This window comes from Aquarana catesbeiana, linkage group LG10 (assembly GCF_042186555.1).
Source record: "Aquarana catesbeiana isolate 2022-GZ linkage group LG10, ASM4218655v1, whole genome shotgun sequence".
Classification (NCBI taxonomy): Eukaryota; Metazoa; Chordata; class Amphibia; order Anura; family Ranidae; genus Aquarana; species Aquarana catesbeiana.
Genome location: NC_133333.1, coordinates 117671810 through 117695286, shown reverse-complemented (window position 1 = coordinate 117695286; position 23477 = coordinate 117671810). Strand labels below are relative to the sequence as shown.

The window sequence follows — 23477 nt, the reverse complement described above, 5'->3', positions numbered from 1 at the left end:
GCATTATTATTCATGTCGGGTCACTGTCTCTCCTTGTCCAAGGAAGACACGTTGGTGCAGGAACACCTAAAAAAAAATAAAATAAACAACAATGCAAATGCATCCTATCCCTATGATAATACAGTGTAATATTTACATAAGTGAACTTTAAGAAGTTGTTAATTGTCCTCTGCCAAGAACAGCATAGCAGTGTGGGTCCCATCCTCGTCTGAAGATGCCAACTCCTGCCACAACTAATCTAGAAACTTTCCTTAGCATATTTTATTATAACATGAATAAAGGCTCACTCAAGTTGGCACCGCTCACGCCACCTGGTGACCAACATAAGAACAGTCCTGGTACATTGATCAGTCCTTCATTCAAAAGTAGGGCGAGAATTTGCCCCTTTGCCACAGCTCATTCTACCTAACTAGCTAAACACCCCAATGTTCTTGACGTTTCACAATCCACTAAAGTTGTTTCATGTGGGGTGAAACAATATTTCCCAGCAGTTCCCCTTCTTCTTTTAAAGGGTAACTCCGGGGACAAAAGGGACCGCACTCTTGGACACAGGTCCCCTTGCAATAGTAGCCTCAGTCTGTCCACATGACAGCCGGGGACTGAGGAAGACTTCCTTATTTGTTGAGGAGCAAACCTGCTGAACGTCACATCAGCAGATTACTTTTCAAAGGGAGACACACTGGCAATTTTCAGAGCACTGGCCAGCATGACTCAAGTGGACACTCTCTGTATCTGCTGGCAGCATTCAGTCCAGCACAAGCTCAGCAGTACAGCCAGAAAGAATGTTCTCCACTAGCAATAACATTTTCTACAAAAGTGAAGTGGCTTCCAGCATAGCATCCTTGACTCCACACAGCACACATTTGTAATCCAAGGGTTTAGTGAACAGATACATAGAATTTACCAGTAGAATCTGGGATCTGGCAACTTCAAATCTTCTTCTTTTGTATTTACTGTAGTAATGAAGTGTTTAATGTCCTTCTTGCCTGGCCTACGAATAATCACACTGTCCAGATTGATTTTACGGCCGTAGCCCCAGGTGTGCAATACTGAAATATATCTCTCAGCAACTTTTGGTGACAGCTTCAGAAATTCTACCTGTAGAGGGATCCGGAGGAAGCTGTGCACAGGTTCATCTACCCATTGGGTCTCTTTATGCAGAATTTCCTCTTCTAGGTGAGATGGGATGTAGGGATACAGGTACCCGTATTCCTCAGCCACTTTCTTTATGATGATTTGCTGCACCTTGGACAGCCTGGGCAGGGTCTTAGGGTCTCCATACCCGGGTAGAACCCATGTGTCTGGAGCACGCTGAACCGGGTACCCAGCAACAACATCTGGCTTGCAATCAGAATTCATGGGCGTTTGCTTGGTATGGCGAGCTTTGGGGATCCATCGAGCCCACTGATCCTTCTCAAAAGATTTAGTAATGCATCCCAATGAAGCTGCATTGGCAGACAGCTCAATTTTAACACTAGCGGCAGTAGCAGAGGGAACTTCATCCTCTTCTATGTCACACATGTGCTCCTCATCACTGTCACTCCACTTCCCTTTCCAGGATACAGTATCCGAAAACAGTTTGGATAATCCTCTTAGATTGTAAGCTCTAAGGAGCAGGGCCCTCTGATTCCTACTGTATCAAAGTGTATTGTATTTGTACTGTCTACCCTCAAGCGCTACGTAAACTGTTGGCGCTATATAAATACTGTATAATAATAATAATAATAATCCATCAGAGGGGATGTCTGAATTGGTTATGGTGGAGCACTCTTCGGCCGGTAGATAGTTGTGTTTGGCACTGGCTTTACCGGCACAACCGTGTTTTATTTCCCCCCTAATTGCCACAGGTGCCCCTACAGGCACACTGCTTTCACCTCTTGCAGGCTTACCCGACTCCGGTACTCTTTCCCCAGTGACTCCGACATCAACGCGAGCAGATGGGTCCAACCGCGGCCTCGAGGAGCGACTAGTGTGCTGAGTCCTGGGAAAGCTGTTGAGACAGGGAGAGCAGTTTCCTGCACAACTCAAGTGACTCTTGATATCACTCCAGGCCGGGATAGTGACATTCTTGTCCCAATCTGTCTGCAGTAACCTCAGAGGTTGACCTGGTGAGACTACCTCAAGCAGGTGTTCCCTGCAACGTCCGCAGATGATCCAAGGCCTCAGGTATGTGGCCAGACCAGAACATTTCCCACAGATCAGTCCCAAGGCCTCATACCCTCCAGCCGTGTACAGGGCAAGACTACCCTTTGGTACATACCGCACTCCGGTGTCAGTCAGGACAGGTTTTGCCTCGCTCCAACTGAAACCAACACCCTGAGCGTACATCTTCCAATCCGCCATCGTACTTCCGAACTGCGCCATCTTCTCTAACCCACAACCAGGCAAACCTATATCAGTTTGATCAGATGCTTTTAAGAGTAGAGGAGAGTCCATCTGTCCGTTTTTCAGGCGGACCCGATCAGATCACCCATTGTTCTTTATTGAGCAGCGGACATGTGTCCCCTGAAACACCCACCGGCATCTGACCCGGTCCGCTTAAAACAGGTGGATGGGGATACATTTGCCGTTCGTCCAGAGGATCGGATGACAGCCAAATGGAAACGGACAGGCAGTCCGTTTCCAATAGACCGCCCCATAGAGAACAGCGAGCTGTGTCTGTGTCCGCTCTGCATAGTGGAGCTGACACAGACCTGTCATCCGCCTGTTCTGTGGGAATCAGCGGAGAGATCCCTGCTGAGCAGGTGGATCCGCTTGACGGCTTCCACTTCGTCTGAATAGAGAACCGGTCACTGCCCATGCTATCACAAGGGATGTTGTTCATCCTTTGTGACAAAAATAAAAGTGATCAAAGAAAAAAAATGTAAAGAGACAGTGTAAAAAAAAAAAAAAAATATATATATATATATATATATATATATATATATATATACATACATACATATACATACAGTATCTCACAAAAGTGAGTACACCCCTCACATTTTTTAAAATATTTTATTATATCTTTTCACATGACAACACTGAAGAAATTACACTTTGCTACAATATAAAGTAGTGAGTGTACAGCTTGTATAACAGTGTAAACTCGCTGTCCTCTCAAAATAACTCAACACAGCCATTATTGTCTAAAACGCTGGCAACAAAAGTGAAAATGTCCAAATTGGGCCCAAAGTGTCAATATTTTGTGTGGCCACCAATTTTTTTCCAGCACTGCCTTAACCATCTTGGGCATGGAGTTCACCAGAGCTTCACAGGTTGTCACTGGAGTCCTCTTCCACTCCTCCATGACGAAATCACTGAGCTGGTGGATGTTAGAGACCTTGCGTTCCTCCACCTGTCTGTTTGAGAATGCCCCACAGATGCTCAATAGGGTTTAGGTCTGGAGACATGCTTGGCCAGTCCATCACCTTTACCCTCAGCTTCCTTAGCAAGGCCATGGTCGTCTTGGAGGTGTGTTTGGGGTCGTTATCATGTTGGAATACTGCCCTGCGGCCCAGTCTCCGAAGGGAGGGGATCATGCTCTGCTTCCTTATGTCACAGTACATCTTGGCATTCATGGTTCCCTCAATGAACTGTAGCTCCCGAGTGCCAGCAGCACTCATGCAGCCCCAGACCATTACACTCCCACCACCATGCTTGACTGTAGACAAGACACACTTGTCTTTGAACTCCTCACCTGGTTGCTGCCACACACTCTTGCCACCATCTGAACCAAATAAGTTTATCTTGGTCTTATCAGACCACAGGACATTCCAGTAATCTATGTCCTTAGTCTGCTTGTCTTGTGCATCATCTTTAGAAGAGGCTTCCTTCTGGGATGACAGCTATGCAAACCAATTTGATGCAGTGTGCGGCGTATGGTCTGAGCACTGACAGGATGACCCCCCACCCCTTCAACCTCTGCAGCAATGCTGGCAGCACTCATATGTCTATTTCCCAATGACAACCTCTGGATATAACGCTGAGCATGTGCACTCAACTTCTTTGGTCGACCATGGAGAGGCCTGTTCTGAGTGGAACCTGTCCTGTTAAACCACTGTATGGTCTTAGCCACTATGCTGCAGCTCAGTTACAAGGTCTTGGCAATCTTCTTATAGCCTAGGCCATCTTTATGTAGAACAACAATTCTTTTTCTCAGATCCTCATGAGGTGCCATGTTGAATTTCCAGTGACCAATATGAGAGAGTGGGAGCGATAACACCAAATTTAACACAGCTGCTCCCCACACCTGAGACCTTGTAATACTAATGAGTCATGTGACACTGGGAGGGAAAATGGCTATGACTGGGCCCAATTTGGACATTTTCACTTAGGAGTGCACTCACTTTTGTTGCCAGCGGTTTAGACATTAATGGCTGTGTGTTGAGATATTTTAAGGGGACAGCAAATGAGTGTACAAGCTGTACACTCACTACTACATTGTAGCAAAGTGTGATTTCTTCAGTGTTGTCACATGAAAAGATATAATAAAATATTTACAAAAATGTGAGGGGTGTACTCACTTTTGTGAGATACGGTATATATATCTATATATATATATAGATATATATATATCTATATATATATATATACAGGGCTTTTTTTCAGGGGGAACTTGGTGGAACTCAGTTCCACCACCTCTGGCTCAGACCCTTGGGGGGGCTGCTCACCACAATCATTTGTAAACACAGAAGTCCACTTTCTGTGTTTACAAGTGACAGCTCTGCACTCTGTATGTAAAGCAATCCTGGTATTTAATGCCCCTTTAAGACCCTCCTACTGTTTGTGAAATTTGACTGACCACACCCACTATTTGATGTGATTTGGAGGGTGTGTGGGTGGAGGGGTTTTGTGGGGTCGTGGTTGAGTTCCAGCACCCGTTGTTGAGAAAAAAAGCCATATATATATATATATATATATATATATATATATATATATATATATATATATTAAATAATATAATTAAAAAAACGTAAAGTACCCCATCCCTCTCAAGCTCACACACAAAGGTAAACGCATACATAGGTTGTAAATGGTGTTTCCACCAATCGTGAGGTATCGCCGTGAACACTATAGCGAGAGCAATAATTCTAGCACCAGAACTCTTGTTTAACTCTAAACTGGTAACTGTAAAGGCTTTTAAAGTGTTGCCTACGGAGATTACAGCGCGGAAGACCGATTTTATATACAGTGGGGAAAATAATTATTTGATTCCCTGCAGATTTTGTAAGTTTGCCCACTTACAAATAAATGAAGGGTCTATAATTTTTTATCATAGGTGTATTTTAAATGATAGAGACAGAATATCAACCAAAAATCCAGAAAAAACACATGACACAAATGTTATAAATTGAGTTGCAGTTCAGTGAGTAAAATAAGTATTTGATCCCCAAGCCAAGCATGACTTAGTACTTGGTGGATAAACCCTTGTTGGCAAGCACAGAGGTAAGACAATCCTTGTAATTAGTGACCGGGTTTGCACACATCTCAGGAGGGATTTTGGTTCACTCTTCTTTACAGATCTTCTCAAAATCCTAAAAGTTGATGTAAACCTGATTCATGAAATTTGAGCTGGACACATTTATCTGCAGTGTTTTGTTATCTCTCTTCAAAGCACTATGTCCCAAAGCTGCTATTCTTCTGTTACCAGCCTGATAACTCCTGACAAGTTCTCCGCCACATATGTTAAAATCAGCCGGAGTTTTGTGTTGGGCAGGGTGCTATAAATAGATTAACAGAGCCCTGAACAATTCAACAAACAGAGCTGAAAGTCTCTACCTATGAGGAGAGGGGGTGTGTGCCTTTCCTCCAATCAGCTGTTGGCTGTATGCCCAGGCTTCACTGCAGTGCTAACCAGGAAGAGAACATCTCTAAACAGTAAATAAAGATAAAGACCATCCATGACTCATCTTCAGTGTTCTGGCTGAGAGAAGAAGGTTCTCATCCTAGATTTTACAATACATAGCCCCATCCATTGGCCCCTCAATGCGGCAAAGTTGATCTGTACCTTTAGCAGAGAAACAGCCCCGAAGCATAATGTTTCCACCTCCGTGCTTGACTGTAGGGATGGTGTTCTTAGGGTCATAGTCAGCATTTTTCTTCCCCCAAACACGCCGAGTCCCCCCTCAAGAAGGCACATGTACAATCATGCCAATGAACATCTAAATGATTCAGATAAGGATTGCGAGAAAGTGCTGTGGTCAGATGAGACCAAAATTGAGCTTTTTGGTATTAACTCGACTCGCCGTGTTCGGAGGAAGAAAAATACTGACTATGACCCTAACAACGCCATCCCTACAGTCAAGCACTGAGGTGGAAACATGATGCTTTGGGGCTGTTTCTCTGCTAATGGTACAGGCTGACTTTGCCGCATTGAGGGGCCAATGGACAGGCCCATGGATTGTAAAATCTTGAAAGAGAACCTTTTTCCCTCAGCCAGAAAATTGAAGATGGGTCGTAGATGGGTCTTACAGCATGACAATGACCCAAAACATACCGCCAAGGCAACAAAGGAGTGGCTCAAGAAGAAGCACATTAAGGTCATGGAGTGGCCTAGCCAGTCTTCAAACCTTAATCCTATAATCCTATAGGACCAAAATCCCTCCTGGGATGTGTACAAACCTGGTCACCAACTACAAGAAAAGTCTTACCTCTGTGCTTGCCAACAAGGGTTTCTCCACCAAGTACTAAGTCATGTTTTGCTTGGGGATCAAATACTTATTTTACTCACTGAACTGCAAATTAATTTATAACATTTGTTTTATGTGTTTTTCTGGATTTATAGTTGATATTCTGTCTCTATCATTTAAAATACACCTATGATAAAAATGATAGACCCTTAATTTCTTTGTAAGTGGGCAAACTTACAAAATCTGCAGGGGATCAAATATTTATTTTCCCCACTGTATATATACAGTAAAACCTTGTATTGCGAGCATAATTCATTCTAGAAACATGCTTGTAATCCAAAGCACTCATATATCAAAGTGAATTTCCCCATAAGAAATAATGGAAACTCAGATGATTCATTCCACAATTATTTATTCATAAGTCCTTCAGTTTTTAGTCCACATAAAAAGATTATAGCAATGTGATAGATTGTGTAACCATAAAATGTCCATCTACAAATGACAGCTTCGACAAGGGGATTAGAAACAAAATCCAGCAGGAGCTACAGAGTATAAAAGAAATAAGAGGCGCCTCTAGGTGTAGCAATATGGTTACATTTAATGAAGGTTCAACATTTAGCAACTTGCATGGTTGATGATTAAAAGAGGCACTTTTAAGTATGCAAGCATCCGGTGAGAGCCGGCGGTGCGGAGGATGGTCTATGAGGACAGCTTTACCCCAGATGCCTGCATACTTAGATGTGCCTATTTTAATCATCAACCATGTGAGTTGCTAAATGTTGTACCTTCATTAAATGTAACCATATTGCTACACTTAGAGGCACCTCTCTTCTCTTTTATACTCAGTTGTGACACGAGGCTACTCATATATCAAGACATCGCTTGTATGTCAAGTAAAAAAGATAACACATTTTTGCTTGTCTTGCAAAACACTCTCAGACCAAGTTACTCCCAATCCAAGATTTTACTGTATGTATATATACAGTGCCATGAAAAAGGATTCATACCTCTTGACATTTTCCACCTTTTGTCATGTTACAACCAAAAACATAAATTTATTTGATTGGGATTTTATGTGATAGACCAACACAAAGTGGCACATAATTGTGAAGTGGAAGGAAAATGATAAATGGTTTTCAAAAATTTTTACAAATAAATATGTGAAAAGTGTGGTGTGTATTTGTATTTGAGTCAATGTTTTGTAGAACCCCTTTCTCTGCAATTACAGCTGCAAGTCTTTTTGGGGATGTCTCTACCAGTTTTGCACATCTAGAGAGTGAGATTTTAGGCCATTCTTCTTTGCAAAATAGCTCCAACTCTGTCAGATTGAATGGAGAGCATCTGGGAATGGAAATAAATATAAAAAAAAGTGTGGCGTGCATTTGTATTCAGCCCCCTTTACTCTGATACCCCTAACTAAAATCTAGTGGAACCAATTGCCTTCAGAAGTCACCAAATAATTAAATAGAGTCCACCTGTGTATAATTTAATCTCAGTATAAATACAGCTGTTCTGTGAAGCCATCAGAGGTTTGTTAGAGAACCTTAGTGAACAAACAGCTTCATAAAGGCCAAGGAACACACCAGACAGGTCAGGGATAAAGTCGTGGAGACGTTTAAAGCGGGGTTAGGTTATAAAAAATATCCCAAGCTTTGAACATCTCACGGAGCACTGTCCAATCCAATATACCGAAAATGGAAAGAGTATGGAACTGCAAACCTATCAAGACATGGGCGGCCACCTAAACTGACCGGCAGGGCAAGGAGATCATTAATCAGAGAAGCAGCCAAGAAGCCCATGGTAACTCTGGAGGAGCTGCAGAGATCCTCAACTCATGTGGGAGAATCTGTCCACAGCACAACTAATAGTCGTGCACTCTACAAATCTGGCCTTTATGGAAAAGTGGCAAGAAGAAAGCCATTGTTGAATGAAAGCCATGAGAAGTCCGGTTTGCGGTTTGCAAGAAGCCATGTGGGGGACACAGCAAACATGTGAAAGAAGGTGCTCTGGTCAGATGAGACCAAAATTGAACTTTATGGCCTAAAAGCAAAACGCTGTGTGTGGTGGAAAACTAACACTGCACATCACCCTGAACACACCATCCCTACCGTGAAACATGGTAGTGGCAGGATCATGTTGTGGGGATGCTTTTCTTCAGCAGGGACAGGGCAGCCGTTTAGAGTTGATGGGAAGATGGATGGAGCCAAATACAGGGCAATCTTATGTAGCGCCACCCCCGAAGGAGCCGGTTGGTGAATTTGGATTCTCTGATCTCCGCCTCAACTCCAAGAATGACCTCAGCACCTCTGACACACCTGGTTAAATAACATTACTGCAGACACATTTAAGGACACATGTGGTAAATACCGTTTATCCTGGCTGTGGATTATCACCAAAAATAGACACACACCTGGTAGAGATAAACAAGTTGAATATATTAGCCCGGTTTAAAGTATATGGAAACTTACAACACTGTTAAACCTTGCTACAAATAACTAATACATTGGAAAGGACAACCTTCAATATTTAGCAACTGCAGGTATAGAAAGGGCACGAATCTATATGCCCTTAACACAGGCGCTGAGAGGGAGGAGAGAAGACTTGTCAACCTCTCAGCTCCTACTGGGCCGCAAACACCTTTGAGAGGTAAACACACAATGAAAAGAAAAGGGTTAAACAAGTACAGTAAGCACAGTTCTGTAATGTTGCAGGTCCTGAGGCAAAGAATACTAGTGTCTTCTGCTAGCAAACAGTGGGGCCCTTGTTTTAACAGAAGGTTTAAACAAGCTTGCATGGAGCAGTAATCCTCTAGAATGTTCCGTTAGAGATTTAAAAGATCAAACTACTAGAGATGGTAGCTCCAAGCAAGCATCCCATGGCACTAAAAAGGGAAATTGGTGTCTGCATGCAGTGTCAGTATGGTGTCAAGAAGGATGTTGGGTTTACACCCGCTCACCAGTCCTCTGTGCGATGACACAATAGTCCCAGGTGCTGGTTCAGGCTCCTGATGCTCCTAGTGATGTTGTAAGGCACTGGATCTCTTGCTGAGGGCCGATCGAGATGACTGGTAGCAAAACTCGCAAGGTGAACAGGCAACAGCCGACCCAATACCCGGATGGGTATCTCGATCCCTGAAAGGCGTGGGTTGTCTCTGCTGAGCTGAGTGGTGCTCGACTGCTGAGTAGGGTCCCTGGACTAAATTGTAGTGGACCACATCGCTGTCTCTGCTCCTGACTCCCCTGGCAACAGGCAACAGTCTCCTGGCAGTATTTGGAAAAGCTTGGCTTTCTCCCCCTCTGATGCTGCCAGAGTCTCCTCACCACTCTCTCTCTCTCTCCCTCTCTTTCTCCTCAGACCGCTCTCCTTATTCTCCTCACAGACTCTTTTTTCTGGGCTTCAGGATGTCCCTCCTCCTCTGTTAGGGCACACAGTCCCTGGTGTCAGCATGTCTCTCTCCTCACTCTGGCACCTCAGTTCATTCCCCTCACACACTCCTCCTCTCCTCACTGTTAAGTGTCACTGTGTCCCAGCAAAGGACTTTTTGAGCCTTGGTATCTCTCTCTCTTTTAAGAAATCTCTCCTCTGTCTCCTGTCAGCACTGTCTCCCCTTTACCTCAGTACTTCCCTTTCTTCTGTCCCCTCAGCACTTCCTGAAACTCCCCTTTTCCCAGTGTTCTCTCTCTCTCTCAGTTTTCTGGAAGGACCAGTCAGCATCTCTCTGTCTCCATCTCGTGACCAAAAGGAGAAATTGCATTACAACATGCCTGCTACATTAGAAGAATACCTGTTAGAGCCTGCAAAAGACTTGAGACTGGGGCGGAGGTTCACCTTCCAGCAGGACAACGACCCTAAACATACAGCCAGAGCTACAATGAAATAGCTTGGATCATAGCATATTGATGTGTTAGAATGGCCCAGTCAAAGTCCAGACTTAAATCCAATTGAGAATCTGTGGCAAGACTTGAAAATTGCTGTTTACAGAAGCTCCATCCAATCTGACAGAGCTTGAGCTATTTTGAGAAATGAGAAAAAATGCCACTCTCTAGATGGGCAAAGCTGGTAGAGACATACCCAAAAAGACTTGCAGCTGTAATTGCAGCAAAAGGTGGTTCTACAAAGTATTGACTCAGGGGGGCTGAATACAAATGCATGCCACACTGAGAGCTGTCTTAGCTGATCCTACTTTATAAAACTACGACTTTATAAAACGTTCCTGCACTACTTTGGTCTGACTTGGGTACAATTTTAGCCCTTGTACAAGCTCATAAATAGCATGCAAGTCAGATGAAGTCAGAAGGAAGTCGCAGGCAATGTTGTATGACATTGCCATTGCAGCAGCATGAACCGAGCCTGTGTAGCATCACATATGGCGACCCATCACATTTGGCTATGGAAGTGACGTTCCGCTTAGAAATTTCGTACTGCGCATGCGTAACTTGCTGATATGCGTTCCAAAAGCTCACGGAAGTGACCTTACAGACAAGCTTTTCTTCTGTATAATTATTTTTTTAACAACAAGGTTGGTCTTTATTGAGAAGACATCATATAACAATTAACAGTCATATATTGCTCTATTATAAACAATCCAGGAATAAAAGACAAAGGAATAGGAGGAGTAGGTAAACCGTACACATCAGCACAATTAGCGTTACATACAACTTTCTATATGTCCACATTCTAGAATGACAAGTTAAAGCTGTACCCCTTGTCTGGGGGGGGGGTCATGGCCAGTTTATGCTAGTGTCCCACTACTTTGGGGCAGTTCCCCATTCCCTATTCAGCAGAGTAATTAAAGTTGTTCAGTCCAGAGTAACCATATCTGGTCAAATTTCTGTGGGCATCCTCTGTTTGCGTAGGTCATCTTATACATGCAATACTGCATACACAGTGGAGTCCCATGAGTCTACCTTTGGGGGGGAGGAGGAGGCCCATTTCTTTAGGACCTCCTTCTTGGCATAGAATAACAAAAATGATATGAGTATCTTCGTATACCGCGGGCTCTGTTCATCCTCATGGATGCCTAACAGAGCCATTTCGGGCCATACCGGTAACGTTAGTTGTAAGCGGATGTTGATACTCTCAAATACCTCTGCCCAGAAATTCATAATAAGAGGGCAGGTCTAAAACATATGTATATATGTACTATCAGGGGACTGACATCTGGGGCAATTTGATGACCTATGAGGGTAGAACTGATGTAGTCTCTGCGGCGTGTAATATACTCGATGCATGAATTTATTTCGCAGCAATTTATCTCTAGAGGATACCAGTAGTTTAGACCCATCCTCAAAACACTCCTCCCAGGTCTCCCTGTCCAGATTAGGAATGTCAACCTGCCATTTTTCCCATAGGGCGTTTATTTTTGGTGAGTCGATTCCTAATAGGGCAAGGTATAGTGTAGAAAGGGTCTTCTTAAGGGTTTCCTGTGCCAAAATTGCCTCAATAGGGTCTGTTTTTAAGCTTATAGGCCGGGGGAATTGGGCCCTGGCTGCATGCCTCTTCTGTATAATTATTGATTGTAAGACACCACTTTGCAACAGGGCCGCTCGCCGCGCATCGGGCACAGCCTCGCTTCGCTCGGCACAATTATAATCTAACTCTATGTCCACTTGGATGGTGGGGCTTGAACCTGGACTTAGGGGTGGAGCCACATAACTGTCATAAAAGTGTTGGAACGCATATGGCGGTGTCGCACATGCGCTCTCCTGCGGGTAGTCAAATGTGATGGGTCGCCATATGTGATGCTACACTTGCACCCTGTTCTTTCTAAATAGGGAATAAGTATGGCAATAAAAATATAATAATAAAACAGTTCAGAAAAACAAAAAGCAGTATATACTGTGAAAGAAATATAAACTTACTTTCTGTAGCGTTTAAAGCTTGATATGTTGCAAAGAATCCTATATCTGATACTGTACCGGCGACAAATAGAATAGTCATCTGAGCCCCAGAAGAAGTAAGGGTTGGAGGGATTTCAGAACCACAGAACCTAAATAAACAGATTAGTATATAATATTGTACGCACTGTGGGAGAGTAAAATCTGTTATCAGATTTATTGTGGTTATTTAACTTCAAGGACAATAAGCACATATTTTAAAGGCCTGTCAATAAGGCTACTTTCACACTGAGGTGCTTTACAGGAGTTTTAGCTCTAAAAATAGCGTCTGTAAAGCGCCTCTCCTGTCACTCCAGTGTGAAAGCCCGAGTGCTTTCACACCGGAGCCGGTGCACTTGCGGGACGTTAAAAAAAGTCCTGCAAGCAGCATCTTTGGGACGCTTTAGGAGCGGTATATACACCGCAAGAGCCCCTGCCATTGAAATTAATGGGCAGCGCCCTCAAAGCACCTGCTAAGCGATTCGGCAGCTGCGCTTTTAACCCCTTCATCGGCCACTAGAGGGGGTTAAAAGTGCCCCGCTAGCGGCCGAAAACTGCTAAAACGACGGTAAAGCGCCACTAAAAATAGCCCATAGTGCTTTGGGACTCATTTTTCACACATTCCTTGTTTATAAAATAAGGAATGTATACATATTATGAGACAAAATATCAAATCAGTGCCAAAAACATTAGAATTAAAAGCTTAGAAAATAAAATTAAATTGATCCCACATTATTCCCATTTAATGGCTAGCGTTACACTTTGTAGTACAAGCCTTAAGAGTACCTAATGCAATCACACATAGGGCAGGATTTTTATTTCCCCTCCTAAAAGTAACTGGCTGGTGCTGTCCCTACTTTTACCCTTTTTAAATGGTTAGTCTGCGTAACACATTAACAAAACATCATTGATACACAAGGCACACAGATGCTGGAGCTGGAGTTTTGCTCACTTTGCATTAAAACTTCTAGAACCACTGAGAAGAAATTTATGACAAACTAACATCATAAAATGAAAAAACATAAAAAACACTTAGTGCTAAAATGTACTCTGTGCACAAAAATCTGTAAATACAAACAATAGCAACATCCTAGTCTAATAGCAGATTGTTTCTACTAAGGCATATACAGTAATGGCCCGTATACACGATCCAAATATCGTACGACAGATCGTACGACCTTTTTCGCTTAATAGTCGCAAGTAGAAATTGAATAGGTAAATAAAGTCAGGAAATTCTCGTACGACAGGAAAAAAAATTGGAAGTGATGTCATGTGTTGTAATGTATTAGTATTGTATTTTCGGACGACAACTATACTGACTAAACGAAAATCGTACGATCTGGAATCGTACAAGGAAAATTTTCGTGCATGTCCGATTGAATAATATCGGATGAACTGTCGTGATCGGCTGTTGAAAGTAGTGTACACACGATCCGAAAATCGTACGATCCTTCCTCGGACGACAGTTTTCATACGATATTCGGATTGTGTGTACGGGCCATAACTCAGTATATGTACAGTGCATTATTTGACCAACAACAATACACAAATTGTGCAACACTGAGGATTCTGATAGTTGCACTGACAGTAATGGCAACGGAATGGAACTTTTTGTTAAACATTGAAATGTGTTACTGACAATCAGACATGATTTTTAGTTGTTTTTTTAAGCAAGTATAAAGGTAGCCTGATTAGACACACAGTAAGGAGGAACTCTAAATTACTCATTTACATGACTATGTAATTTTGGAAGAAAATGTGCCACAAGTAGTCCTGTCTAGCAAAATTTACCTACCTTCCCATCAAACTGGCAATTCCAAATCCAGCACTGTCATGGACCTCAACATAATCATAACTGCAGCCTTTCTGGGACACCAGGCTAAAGTTGTGGAACTGCAGCTGGATAGTCAGTCCATCTGATACAGAGATAAGCCACCGACAAACAGTTTTACCAGGATAAAGTTCAGGATGGCTGGGGGAGAAGAGAGACCCTTGGAGTTCATTTAAAGAGCCCCCACAGTCTGAAAGAACAGAAATAAATGACTGTATATTTTCTTCCTCTATAAAAAATTTAAATTGGTGCACAATACTGTGTTAGCGGCAATTAGGTGTCAGTCCATTTTAGTTCACTGTCAATCCAGACATCGTGGGGAGAGGGGGAGGGGAACTGCGCAGCTCCTTGAGATCAGGGATGATCCAGCACTACAATGGGAAACAGAGAAGAAGGGAGCAGGTCTAGTGTAGTAAAAGTAGCTTCAATTGACAGAATAGCATTGATGTACGCATCACTTACATCAAAAGTAATACTGAAGCACTTGCATCAGGACAATCAAGATAGCAGCCAGTTGTGTAAAGATCCGCAGCTGCGGTAGTCAGAGGTAAAACCAGCCTTCAGCTTGTGCAGTATCTTCCAAGCAGGATCCACTTAAAAGGTGTCAACAAATCTCTTGGCCAGTAAGGCTATGGGAATGTTGGCCATGCAAGGCAATGCATTTTGGGGCTCTGCCCTTTTCTCAAGCCTAATGAGTAGGCAGCCGAGGGCTGTTTTAACTCTAATTAGCATGGGGGACACAACAGCATACATCTTAATAAACAATGTAGAAAGTGGGAATAATTGTAAATAAGGCTTAAACCCATTTTTTTATACAAAATAAATTGTAAAAATGGAAGGAGAACTAATGTGGAAAATCCTATATGTACCATGCAATTCCAGAAGAGAGGGATATTAGCGTGGACATACTGTAGTTTATATGTGACATGCTACACCTTCTGGACACCCTGAAATCCAAAAAATGGACCCCAACTATACATGGCTGTCATTAGATATAAACTATCGCTATACCTCTATTTCCCACGAGGTAGGCCTTACAGCTCTTAATCAGTTCCTGGACATCAACTACAACAATCTTAGTTTAAACCTGATTTTACAAAGGTTGCCTTTGAACACAATTGCTTTACAAGATGAATACAGTATTAGCTATAGGTATAAGGCACAGTGATGAGGTAGAGAGTATGGGGTATTGGGAATATCTGTACATCACCAACAATAATCCCTTTACTTCTCATACTGTGTTTTTTTTAATTGGCGCTACATTGATGATATTCTGGCTATTCAGAGCAAATCCCTTTATTTGTACAATTCTATCATAATAAGATACTTGGTCTTAGCTTTACATGTACTGTATATAATAAAGAATATGTTCCTTGACTTAGCGTTTAGTCATCAAAATACCAATGTAACATCTGTTAACCACCACAAGGAACTCTTATCCCAAATTTGTATATGTGCTTAAATATTAATTCACTAAAAAGGGAGATCCCCTGGAAGTTAAAAAGGGAGCTTGAAGTACATACAGTATTTAGAACCTACCACCAAGACAACGGCACAGGATAAAAGCTCTACTTCTGATATCAAATTCATTAATCAAAAATACTGCTCTATACAACGCATTATCAAGAAATATTGTCACATTTCCCTCCAAGATCCAAAATGAGGTCCTATTCCACCACAAAACCTAGATTTGTTTATAGGAAAGCCCCCACCATAAAAAACAAAGCTGTACTCATTAAAGTACAAATAAGTACAAAAATCAAGCATCCACCACTAATCTCTTTTGCAGTCACCTACAGGTGTGTACCAATGTAGAAAACTGGTGTATTCTCCACCGTGCTACATTGCACACATAAAACCACAAATAGTTTCAGGATTAGCATAAAAGAATCCATTCTTTCCCTACTCATCATTAGCATTAAAGTTTAAGGCCTCATGCACACTGGACGTTTTTTGATGTTTTTACAGCAGTTGTTTTTGGCTGTAGACGTTTTTTTTCTACAGTCATTAAATTCTCCATCATGTTATCCTATGTGTCCATGCACAAATAGGCTGTTATCAGCAGTTTTGGGCAGTGGCATTTTTGAGCAGTCAAAAAAACCCAAAACTGGTGGGTTCTGATAGACGTTTTTCAGCTGTAAAAACTCTCTAACGCTGATAAACGTCGATAAACGGTCAAAAACGTTGCTCACCAGCGTTTTTTAATGTTTTTGATCAATTGAAAAAAAAATGTCTCTAAAAAAAAAACCAAAACGCTAAAACGCTAATAAACGCTAAAAAAAAAAAAACACTATTGCAAAAACGTTGAAAAAAGTTAAAAAACTCACTGCAAAGTTGATGTTTTATGTTTTTATAACGTTATTTTAACGTCCAGTGTGCATGAGGCTATAACACAGGAAATTTTTTTTATTTATATCTTGAACATCTTAGCTAACGCATATCTTTTAGCTGCATTTTTATAATGAACTATGTCTCCCCCCAGTGGGTCCCTTCTACAATTGCATGGTATCTGGCACAGAATTTTCAACATTAGTTCCCCCAGTTTTTATTACTTGTTTTGTACAATTTTTGTATTATTTTATCTTTATTCACAATGATTCTCACTTTCCACATTGTACACTTTTTTTTAAATATTATCAAAACATATGATAAGCCTACTTGCACCACCATAATCTTATTAGATTTAAAGTTCACCTTGTAAAACAACCCATACAGTTTGAAATAGGAATGAAAGGTAAAACATGTGTGTATAGATATATATATATAAAAAAAAAAAACATTAAATACCTTTATTCACCTTTTTTACACATGATCACATACCCTCTGGGACTGGCAGGAACACCAGGGATTTCATACAAAGGAAACAATACAAAGAGAACAGGGTACATTCTTATACAAGTACATGGTATAGCAGGCACATATCAGGAATATGAAATGCTGGGTTTACATGTTCTAAGGCAGCTGTTTGTTGTCTTCCCACCAGGCTTGAGAAATGCATTACCTTGTTTGACCAATTCTGATCAGATTGAAGCCCTGTGGATGCTCACTGTTTACACCTTTTAAGTGGGTCCTGCTCTAAAGATACAGCATGAGCTGGCTGCTGGTTTCACCTCTCTTCGCCACTCCTGCTGATAATTACATGGCTTACTGCTATCCTGTTATTTCTGATAAAAGTGCTGCAGTATTAGCTTTGATGTAAGTGATTTTATATTATTTTGTCAATTGAAATGGATTTTAATATACCAGATCTGCGGTCTCCTTCCCTCATTTTCTCTCCTTATTTTTTTTTCTTTTTACTGCTGTCATCAATATAGACATAAGGTATTATACTAGAAATAGGAAGTCATAATATATAGCCATACATTTAGTTATTAGATTCTAATATTAAGGACACAAAACAAGGGGAGGAAAGTGCACCAGAGATAAGCCACGTCCATAAAACATTGAGGATACAAAATAAGGTAGTATTACCAGGGAGACGGACTTTTTAGGCTAAGAAACAGTGGAGAAGATATAGCAGTATAAAAAATATAAATTTATTGAACAATACAAATATCTAAAAAACAAAATGACAGTTGTAACATGAAGCATCTATGATTATTGTGCAGTGAGCCCTTGTATGTCTACGCGTTTCGCCGTTAGGCTTCCTCAGGACATGGCCAAGGTTCACAGATGAGACAGAGAAGGAAATATGTCTCTCTATCTTAAATTGAAATGCAAAAACATGCAAATCACGGTAGGATGAGAAAGTTCAATCAGCAGTTAGAAAGTATATTGGATATAGCTAAATATCTCAGCAGGGGCAAAAACAGGGACTTTTTTTCCTTAATGCAGGGGATGCATTAAGGCAATTAATATTTTGAAAAGTATAGGGTCAGTTACAGCAAGAGTGGGGCTGTACCTTGACAGTTTTTTAAAAACAAGTGTCCTGCAGACAAAAGCCTACTTAAAAGATACAAAGAATTTCTTACAGTTAATCAGTGGAATTAACCTGTCAGGAAAGTCTGACGGTTAATTGGTGACAGCAGATGTGTCATCTTTGTACACCATCATCCAGCATGATGATGCTCTGCTGGCCCTAAATTGGACCCTTAGCAGGAGAGACGATATACCATTCAAACAGAAAGTATTTTGAGACAGGTGTTAGATTTCTGCCTGTCTCATAACTACTTCTGGTATAACCATCAGTTCTTTTCACAAAAAAGAGGTGTTGCGATATGGGCAAAGTTTGCCCTTAGCCTAGAAAACCTTTTATGGGGGAGTGGGAAGACAAGTTCGTGTTTGCTAAAAAGAGAGATGGTTTACTTTTTTTATAAAAGGTACATTGACGACCTAATCTTTATTTGGGAGGGAGATGAGAGCTCATAAACACATATTTTGTCAGAACTCAACTCTAATAATAACAATATAAAATTGCATTATGAATATAATAGAGAACAGATTCACCATCTGGATGTAAATGTGTCGAGACAGGGGGACCTACTGTCAACTACAGGAGGGTTGGGACTTTAAATGAGGTGAGCAAAAGAGGCCAGAGAGACAGTCAAAATTGCATAAAACACTTTATTGATACATGTTAGTATAATGACACAATTTGAGTTCAAGTGGAGATTGTAATAACAAATCATATAGCAGTCACATCCTAACCGATACATGGCAGACATGGTAAACAGCGCCCAAATGATGCAGGGCAAATAATCCTAATCTGGAAAAAATATTCACTTGAGTAGCATAAAATCACAAAATAGTTAAAAACTTGTAGGTATATGAATGTCTGGTGCATGCCGTAAGTCCGACGCGTTTCGTGTATTAAACACTCTTCAGGGGTGATATAGCACCAGGATATGCCACAGGATAGTGAATCTCAGGGGGTCCGCGACTGCAGGCCACCAAATAGCTCGGGTCCGGGAGCTGAGGGAGGAGCTCAAAGGGAGAGGTCGGGAGAGACTCAGACACAACACAAGGGTCCCCAAAAAGTAATGGGTCCACACTGGTAATTGGTGAGGATGAAGTTCTAAGGATGATGAAAATTGGCCAGCCGTATCTGACCCGGTGATCTACATGCTGCCTGAGAACAGGCTGAACATGAATGGGGACCCTATATACAGCCAGTCCCCACCCCAATCAGAGAGCTCCCCCCAGAATCACGTGGTGCAGGCACACAAGCGGACGGAGGACTCCTCCAGCGCAGCGGCAGCCGCCGCCCACAGCTGCTGGGGAGGACGCCATCCAAGGTGACCTTTTTTTGTATTGTTGACATATTGGTCAGGCAACGCACTGAAACCTTTGCTGCCATTGTGCAATGTGCTGGGTGTTCAGTGTGTTCCTGTGCCTTTAAGGGGGGTTGGGCTCCCTCCAGGAAATTATTTGATTTTATTTGACATGCGTTTGCCCTTCCAGTGCTCCTTGCCGTGAAGACCAGTTATTGGTGGGGGCAGTGACCTTTTTTTGTTTTGCTTCAGCCTTAATCGGCTACGAATTTTTCACCCATTAAGGGAATATTTTTTACCAATTATGAAAACACACGATTTTTCCCCTATCCCATAAGCGCTTGAATTTGTAGGAAGTGGCCCGATTGTCTACAAGTTGTCTTAAATAAATATCTAGTTTATATAGTACCACTTTCATTTTTGTTTGCCCAGTGAACTGTGAGAGGAAAAATTCACCCTGCTGCCAGTTCTCAGGTTTTAAACGTCAAATTAAAGCAACTCAAAGAACTAATTGAGCAATACACACACACACTACTGAAACACAAATTGTACTCAGCTTTAAAACTGCATTAGGAATGTTCTACAGCCTACACCCGCATTTGTAGCTTACCAACTTGCAAATTTATTTTCCAGAGCCTTGTAAAAGTATTCATACCCCTTGAAATTTTGCACATTTTGTTATGTTACAACCAAAAATGTAAATGTATTTTATTGGGCTCTTGTGTGATAGACCAACACAAAGTGGTATATAATTGTGACGTGGAAGGAAAATGATAAATGGTTTTCAAAATGTTATATAAATAAATATCTGAAAAGTGTGGTGTGTATTTGCATTCAGCCCCCTTTACTCTGATACCCCTTACTAAAAGCTAGTGGAACCAATTGCCTTCAGAAGTCACCTAATTAGTAAATAGAGTCCACCTATGTGTAATTTAATCTCAGTATAAATACAGCTGTTCTGTGAAGCCCTCAGAGGTTTGTTAGAGAACCTTAGTGAACAAAAAGCAATATGAAGGCAAGGAACACACCAGACAGGTCAGGGATAAATTTGTGGAGAAGTTTAAAAGCAGGGTTAGGTTATAAAGAAATATCCCAAGCTTTGAACACCTCATGGAGCACTGTTCAATCCATCATCCGAAAATGAAAAGAGTATGGCACAACTGTAAACCTACCAAGACATGGCCGTCCACCTAAACTAGAGGCATCGCATACTAGCACATTATGTTAAACTTATCTGAAAATGAAGCCGGCACTTCCATCTTCACCTGGTTTTCCTTCCGGGTCCATGGACTCCGGCTGTGCGACTGACCAGAGCCGCGATGATGTCACTCCCGCACGTGCATGCGGGATCCGCCATTTATGGCACAGGACTCTGAAGGAACATTCCTTCAGAGCGCAAGTGTTGGTGAGGTCACCGGCTGCATATACAGTAAATATCTCCTAAACGGTGCACGTTTAGGAGATATTTACAGTACCTATAGGTAAAAGTCAGAGATGGGACTTTACTTCCACTTTAACATCCGATGTGGCTCAGTGGGAGCGAGATCTGGATACGGAGATCAACTCGGGGGTTTGGAGCAAGGCCTGGTCTTCAATTGCTAAATGTTTAGTTTAAAATTGCCACTTTAGAGGCAGCGTATAAAGTGTTATTGCGGTGGTATTGGGTTCCAGCCCATATTGCCCATGTTAATCGGACTTATATTGATCGCTGCTTCCAGGGGTGTGGCCATCGTGGGGATGCTCTACATATCTGGTGGACCTTCTGGTCCCGAGTGTTTGGTCTGCTGTATTCCTTGTTCCATTTAAATACTCAGAAGGAGGCTAACTTTGCTTTGTTGCATTGCCCCATTCTGGGCCTATTCACGCGTCAGCAAAAATTGCCATCTTACTTGTTCATAGCAGCCAAAAAGACGATTGCCCAGGCCTGGAAAAAACCCACAGTCCCCTTCCAGGGAGTGAGGGACCCTCTTACGGTCATGATGCTAAATGAACAAATGTCTAGTATTCTCCACGACACACACGCCAAGTTTCTCAAGTTCTGTGAACCATGGTTGGCATATGCCTTCCCTGATCTTCCCTTGTCAAGCGTGGTTCGGCTCTAACTGATGTCTCAGGCGACCCCAGGTCCCTACCCCTCTTCTTTCTTTTCTACTTTACTTTTCCCTCTCTCCCTTGTCTTGCTCTCTGGTTTTCTCCTTTTGATAGATTTTCCAGCCTTCTTTGTCTGCCTATCGATGTCAGGACTGCCCACTAAGTAAGTGTTGACATAAAGGTCCTGACCACCCTGGCTATAATGGGGTTTCCCCCAAAATGCACATATGTTTTGTTTAAGTTGGATATACCTGTTTGAGAAGGAGGCCTTTCCTCCTTTGCTTATGCTGTGTATGTACAGTTATGTTCTCTATGTTGCCAGTCGCAGCCCCTGCGCTGGTGGACAAGGCGCATTTGTATTGTTATACATATTTTATATACCTACAATAAAAAAATATTGAACAAGAAATTTCAGTTGGCTAAAAACATTACTGAAGCATCAAAACAAAAGGTGTTCAGAGTCTGTGGAGTCAGAGCTAGAACTCTCCAATCAGCTGGGAGTATAAGCTTTGCTGATTGAAAAGCTATACTGCAAGTCTGACTCAGCAGGGTGTGTGTTGGACTGTCACAGAGGGGCCATTGCTTCCCAATAGAGAGAATGGGTTCTTCTTTACAGCATATAGGCAGAGGACTGGCTTTGCTGCTCGGGCTGTGCCTGATTTCTAAGAAAATGAACTGTAATGCCCTGTACACACGATCGGACTTTCCAACAACAAAAGCATGGATTTTTGTTCGAAGGTTATTGGCTCAAACTTGTCTTGCATATACACGGTCACACAAATGTTGGCCAACAATTACGAACGTAGTGACATACAAGACGTATGGCGAGCCGATAAAAAGGAAGTTCAATAGTGATTCGGAGCATGCGTGTTTGTACTTTGGACTGTTATCCGACGGACTTGTGTACACACGATCGGAAAATCCGACAACAAACATTTGTTGACAGAAAATTTGAGAGCATGCTAGCCAACATTTGTTGGTGGAAAGTCCGACAACAAATGTTCGATGGAGCATAGACATGATCGGAGTTTCCGCCAACAAGCTCACAGCCAACATTTGTTGTCAGAAAATCCAATCGTGTGTACAGGGCATAAGACTTTGCACCTTTTGTTTTAATGCAGCAGATATATATAAAGCTAATTTAACCTGAAGGTTCAGCTGGACTCCAAAGCTGAACTCTGGGCTAAACAAATATTATCTAAAGGCAAGGGCCTTATTTCTTCTTATCAGAATCTCCGAGTTCTTTGTTCATTTCCTCCAGATCTACGCAGTAATTCTGTATAAAACAGCTCCCGCACTTTGCCTTTGTGCAGGAGTTTCTTGTTATGAAGACCAGGTACTGCTGCCCTCTCTCATCATACAGAATGACTGGTCTTGTCTCCACCCCCTACCTGTAGTTTTCTGCAGGCAGCTTGTAGTGGGTGAAGCTGATGGGGCCCTCCTACAGCTCTTCTCTCTGCACTGGCTATGTACAGCAGGGTAATATCTGGGTCTGTAAATGCACTTACTGCACACAAAGTGGATTTAAATAGTTTGTAATTATTAAGGAATATATTTAGATAAACATTTATATGCACCGAGTTCAGCCTCAATAATGGTGATATGCACATTGTCATGTGCAGTACAGTCACAGTGTCCATACAATTGTGGCAATAAACATTGTTTACATGAAAGAAGCCCGTGGTGTATGTGCCCCTGGGGTTGCAGTCCAGAGGTGCCATAATTCTCACAGGTGGGGACGCTCATCTTGAGTTTTTGGCATGAAGGTCACTGCACCACGTACACACTTTATTCACACCTGCCTCTAGGGCCGGGCCTTTTGGCTAGGACCAGAGACATTTTCTACTCTTGGACGAAG

At 42.0% G+C, this 23477-nt stretch overlaps 1 protein-coding gene across 3 annotated transcripts in view; it reads right to left on the bottom strand.

The window, feature by feature from the left end:
- Positions 1-23477, bottom strand: part of MFRP (membrane frizzled-related protein) — a 190296-nt gene that overhangs the window by 10405 nt on the left and 156414 nt on the right. For all 3 annotated transcript variants that reach the window (XM_073602537.1, XM_073602536.1, XM_073602535.1), the window contains 2 exons: positions 14283-14508; positions 12473-12600 (listed from right to left, as the gene is read on the bottom strand). In XM_073602537.1, the coding sequence (XP_073458638.1) occupies positions 12473-12600; positions 14283-14508 (354 nt within the window). The remainder of the gene's footprint in view (positions 1-12472; positions 12601-14282; positions 14509-23477) is intronic.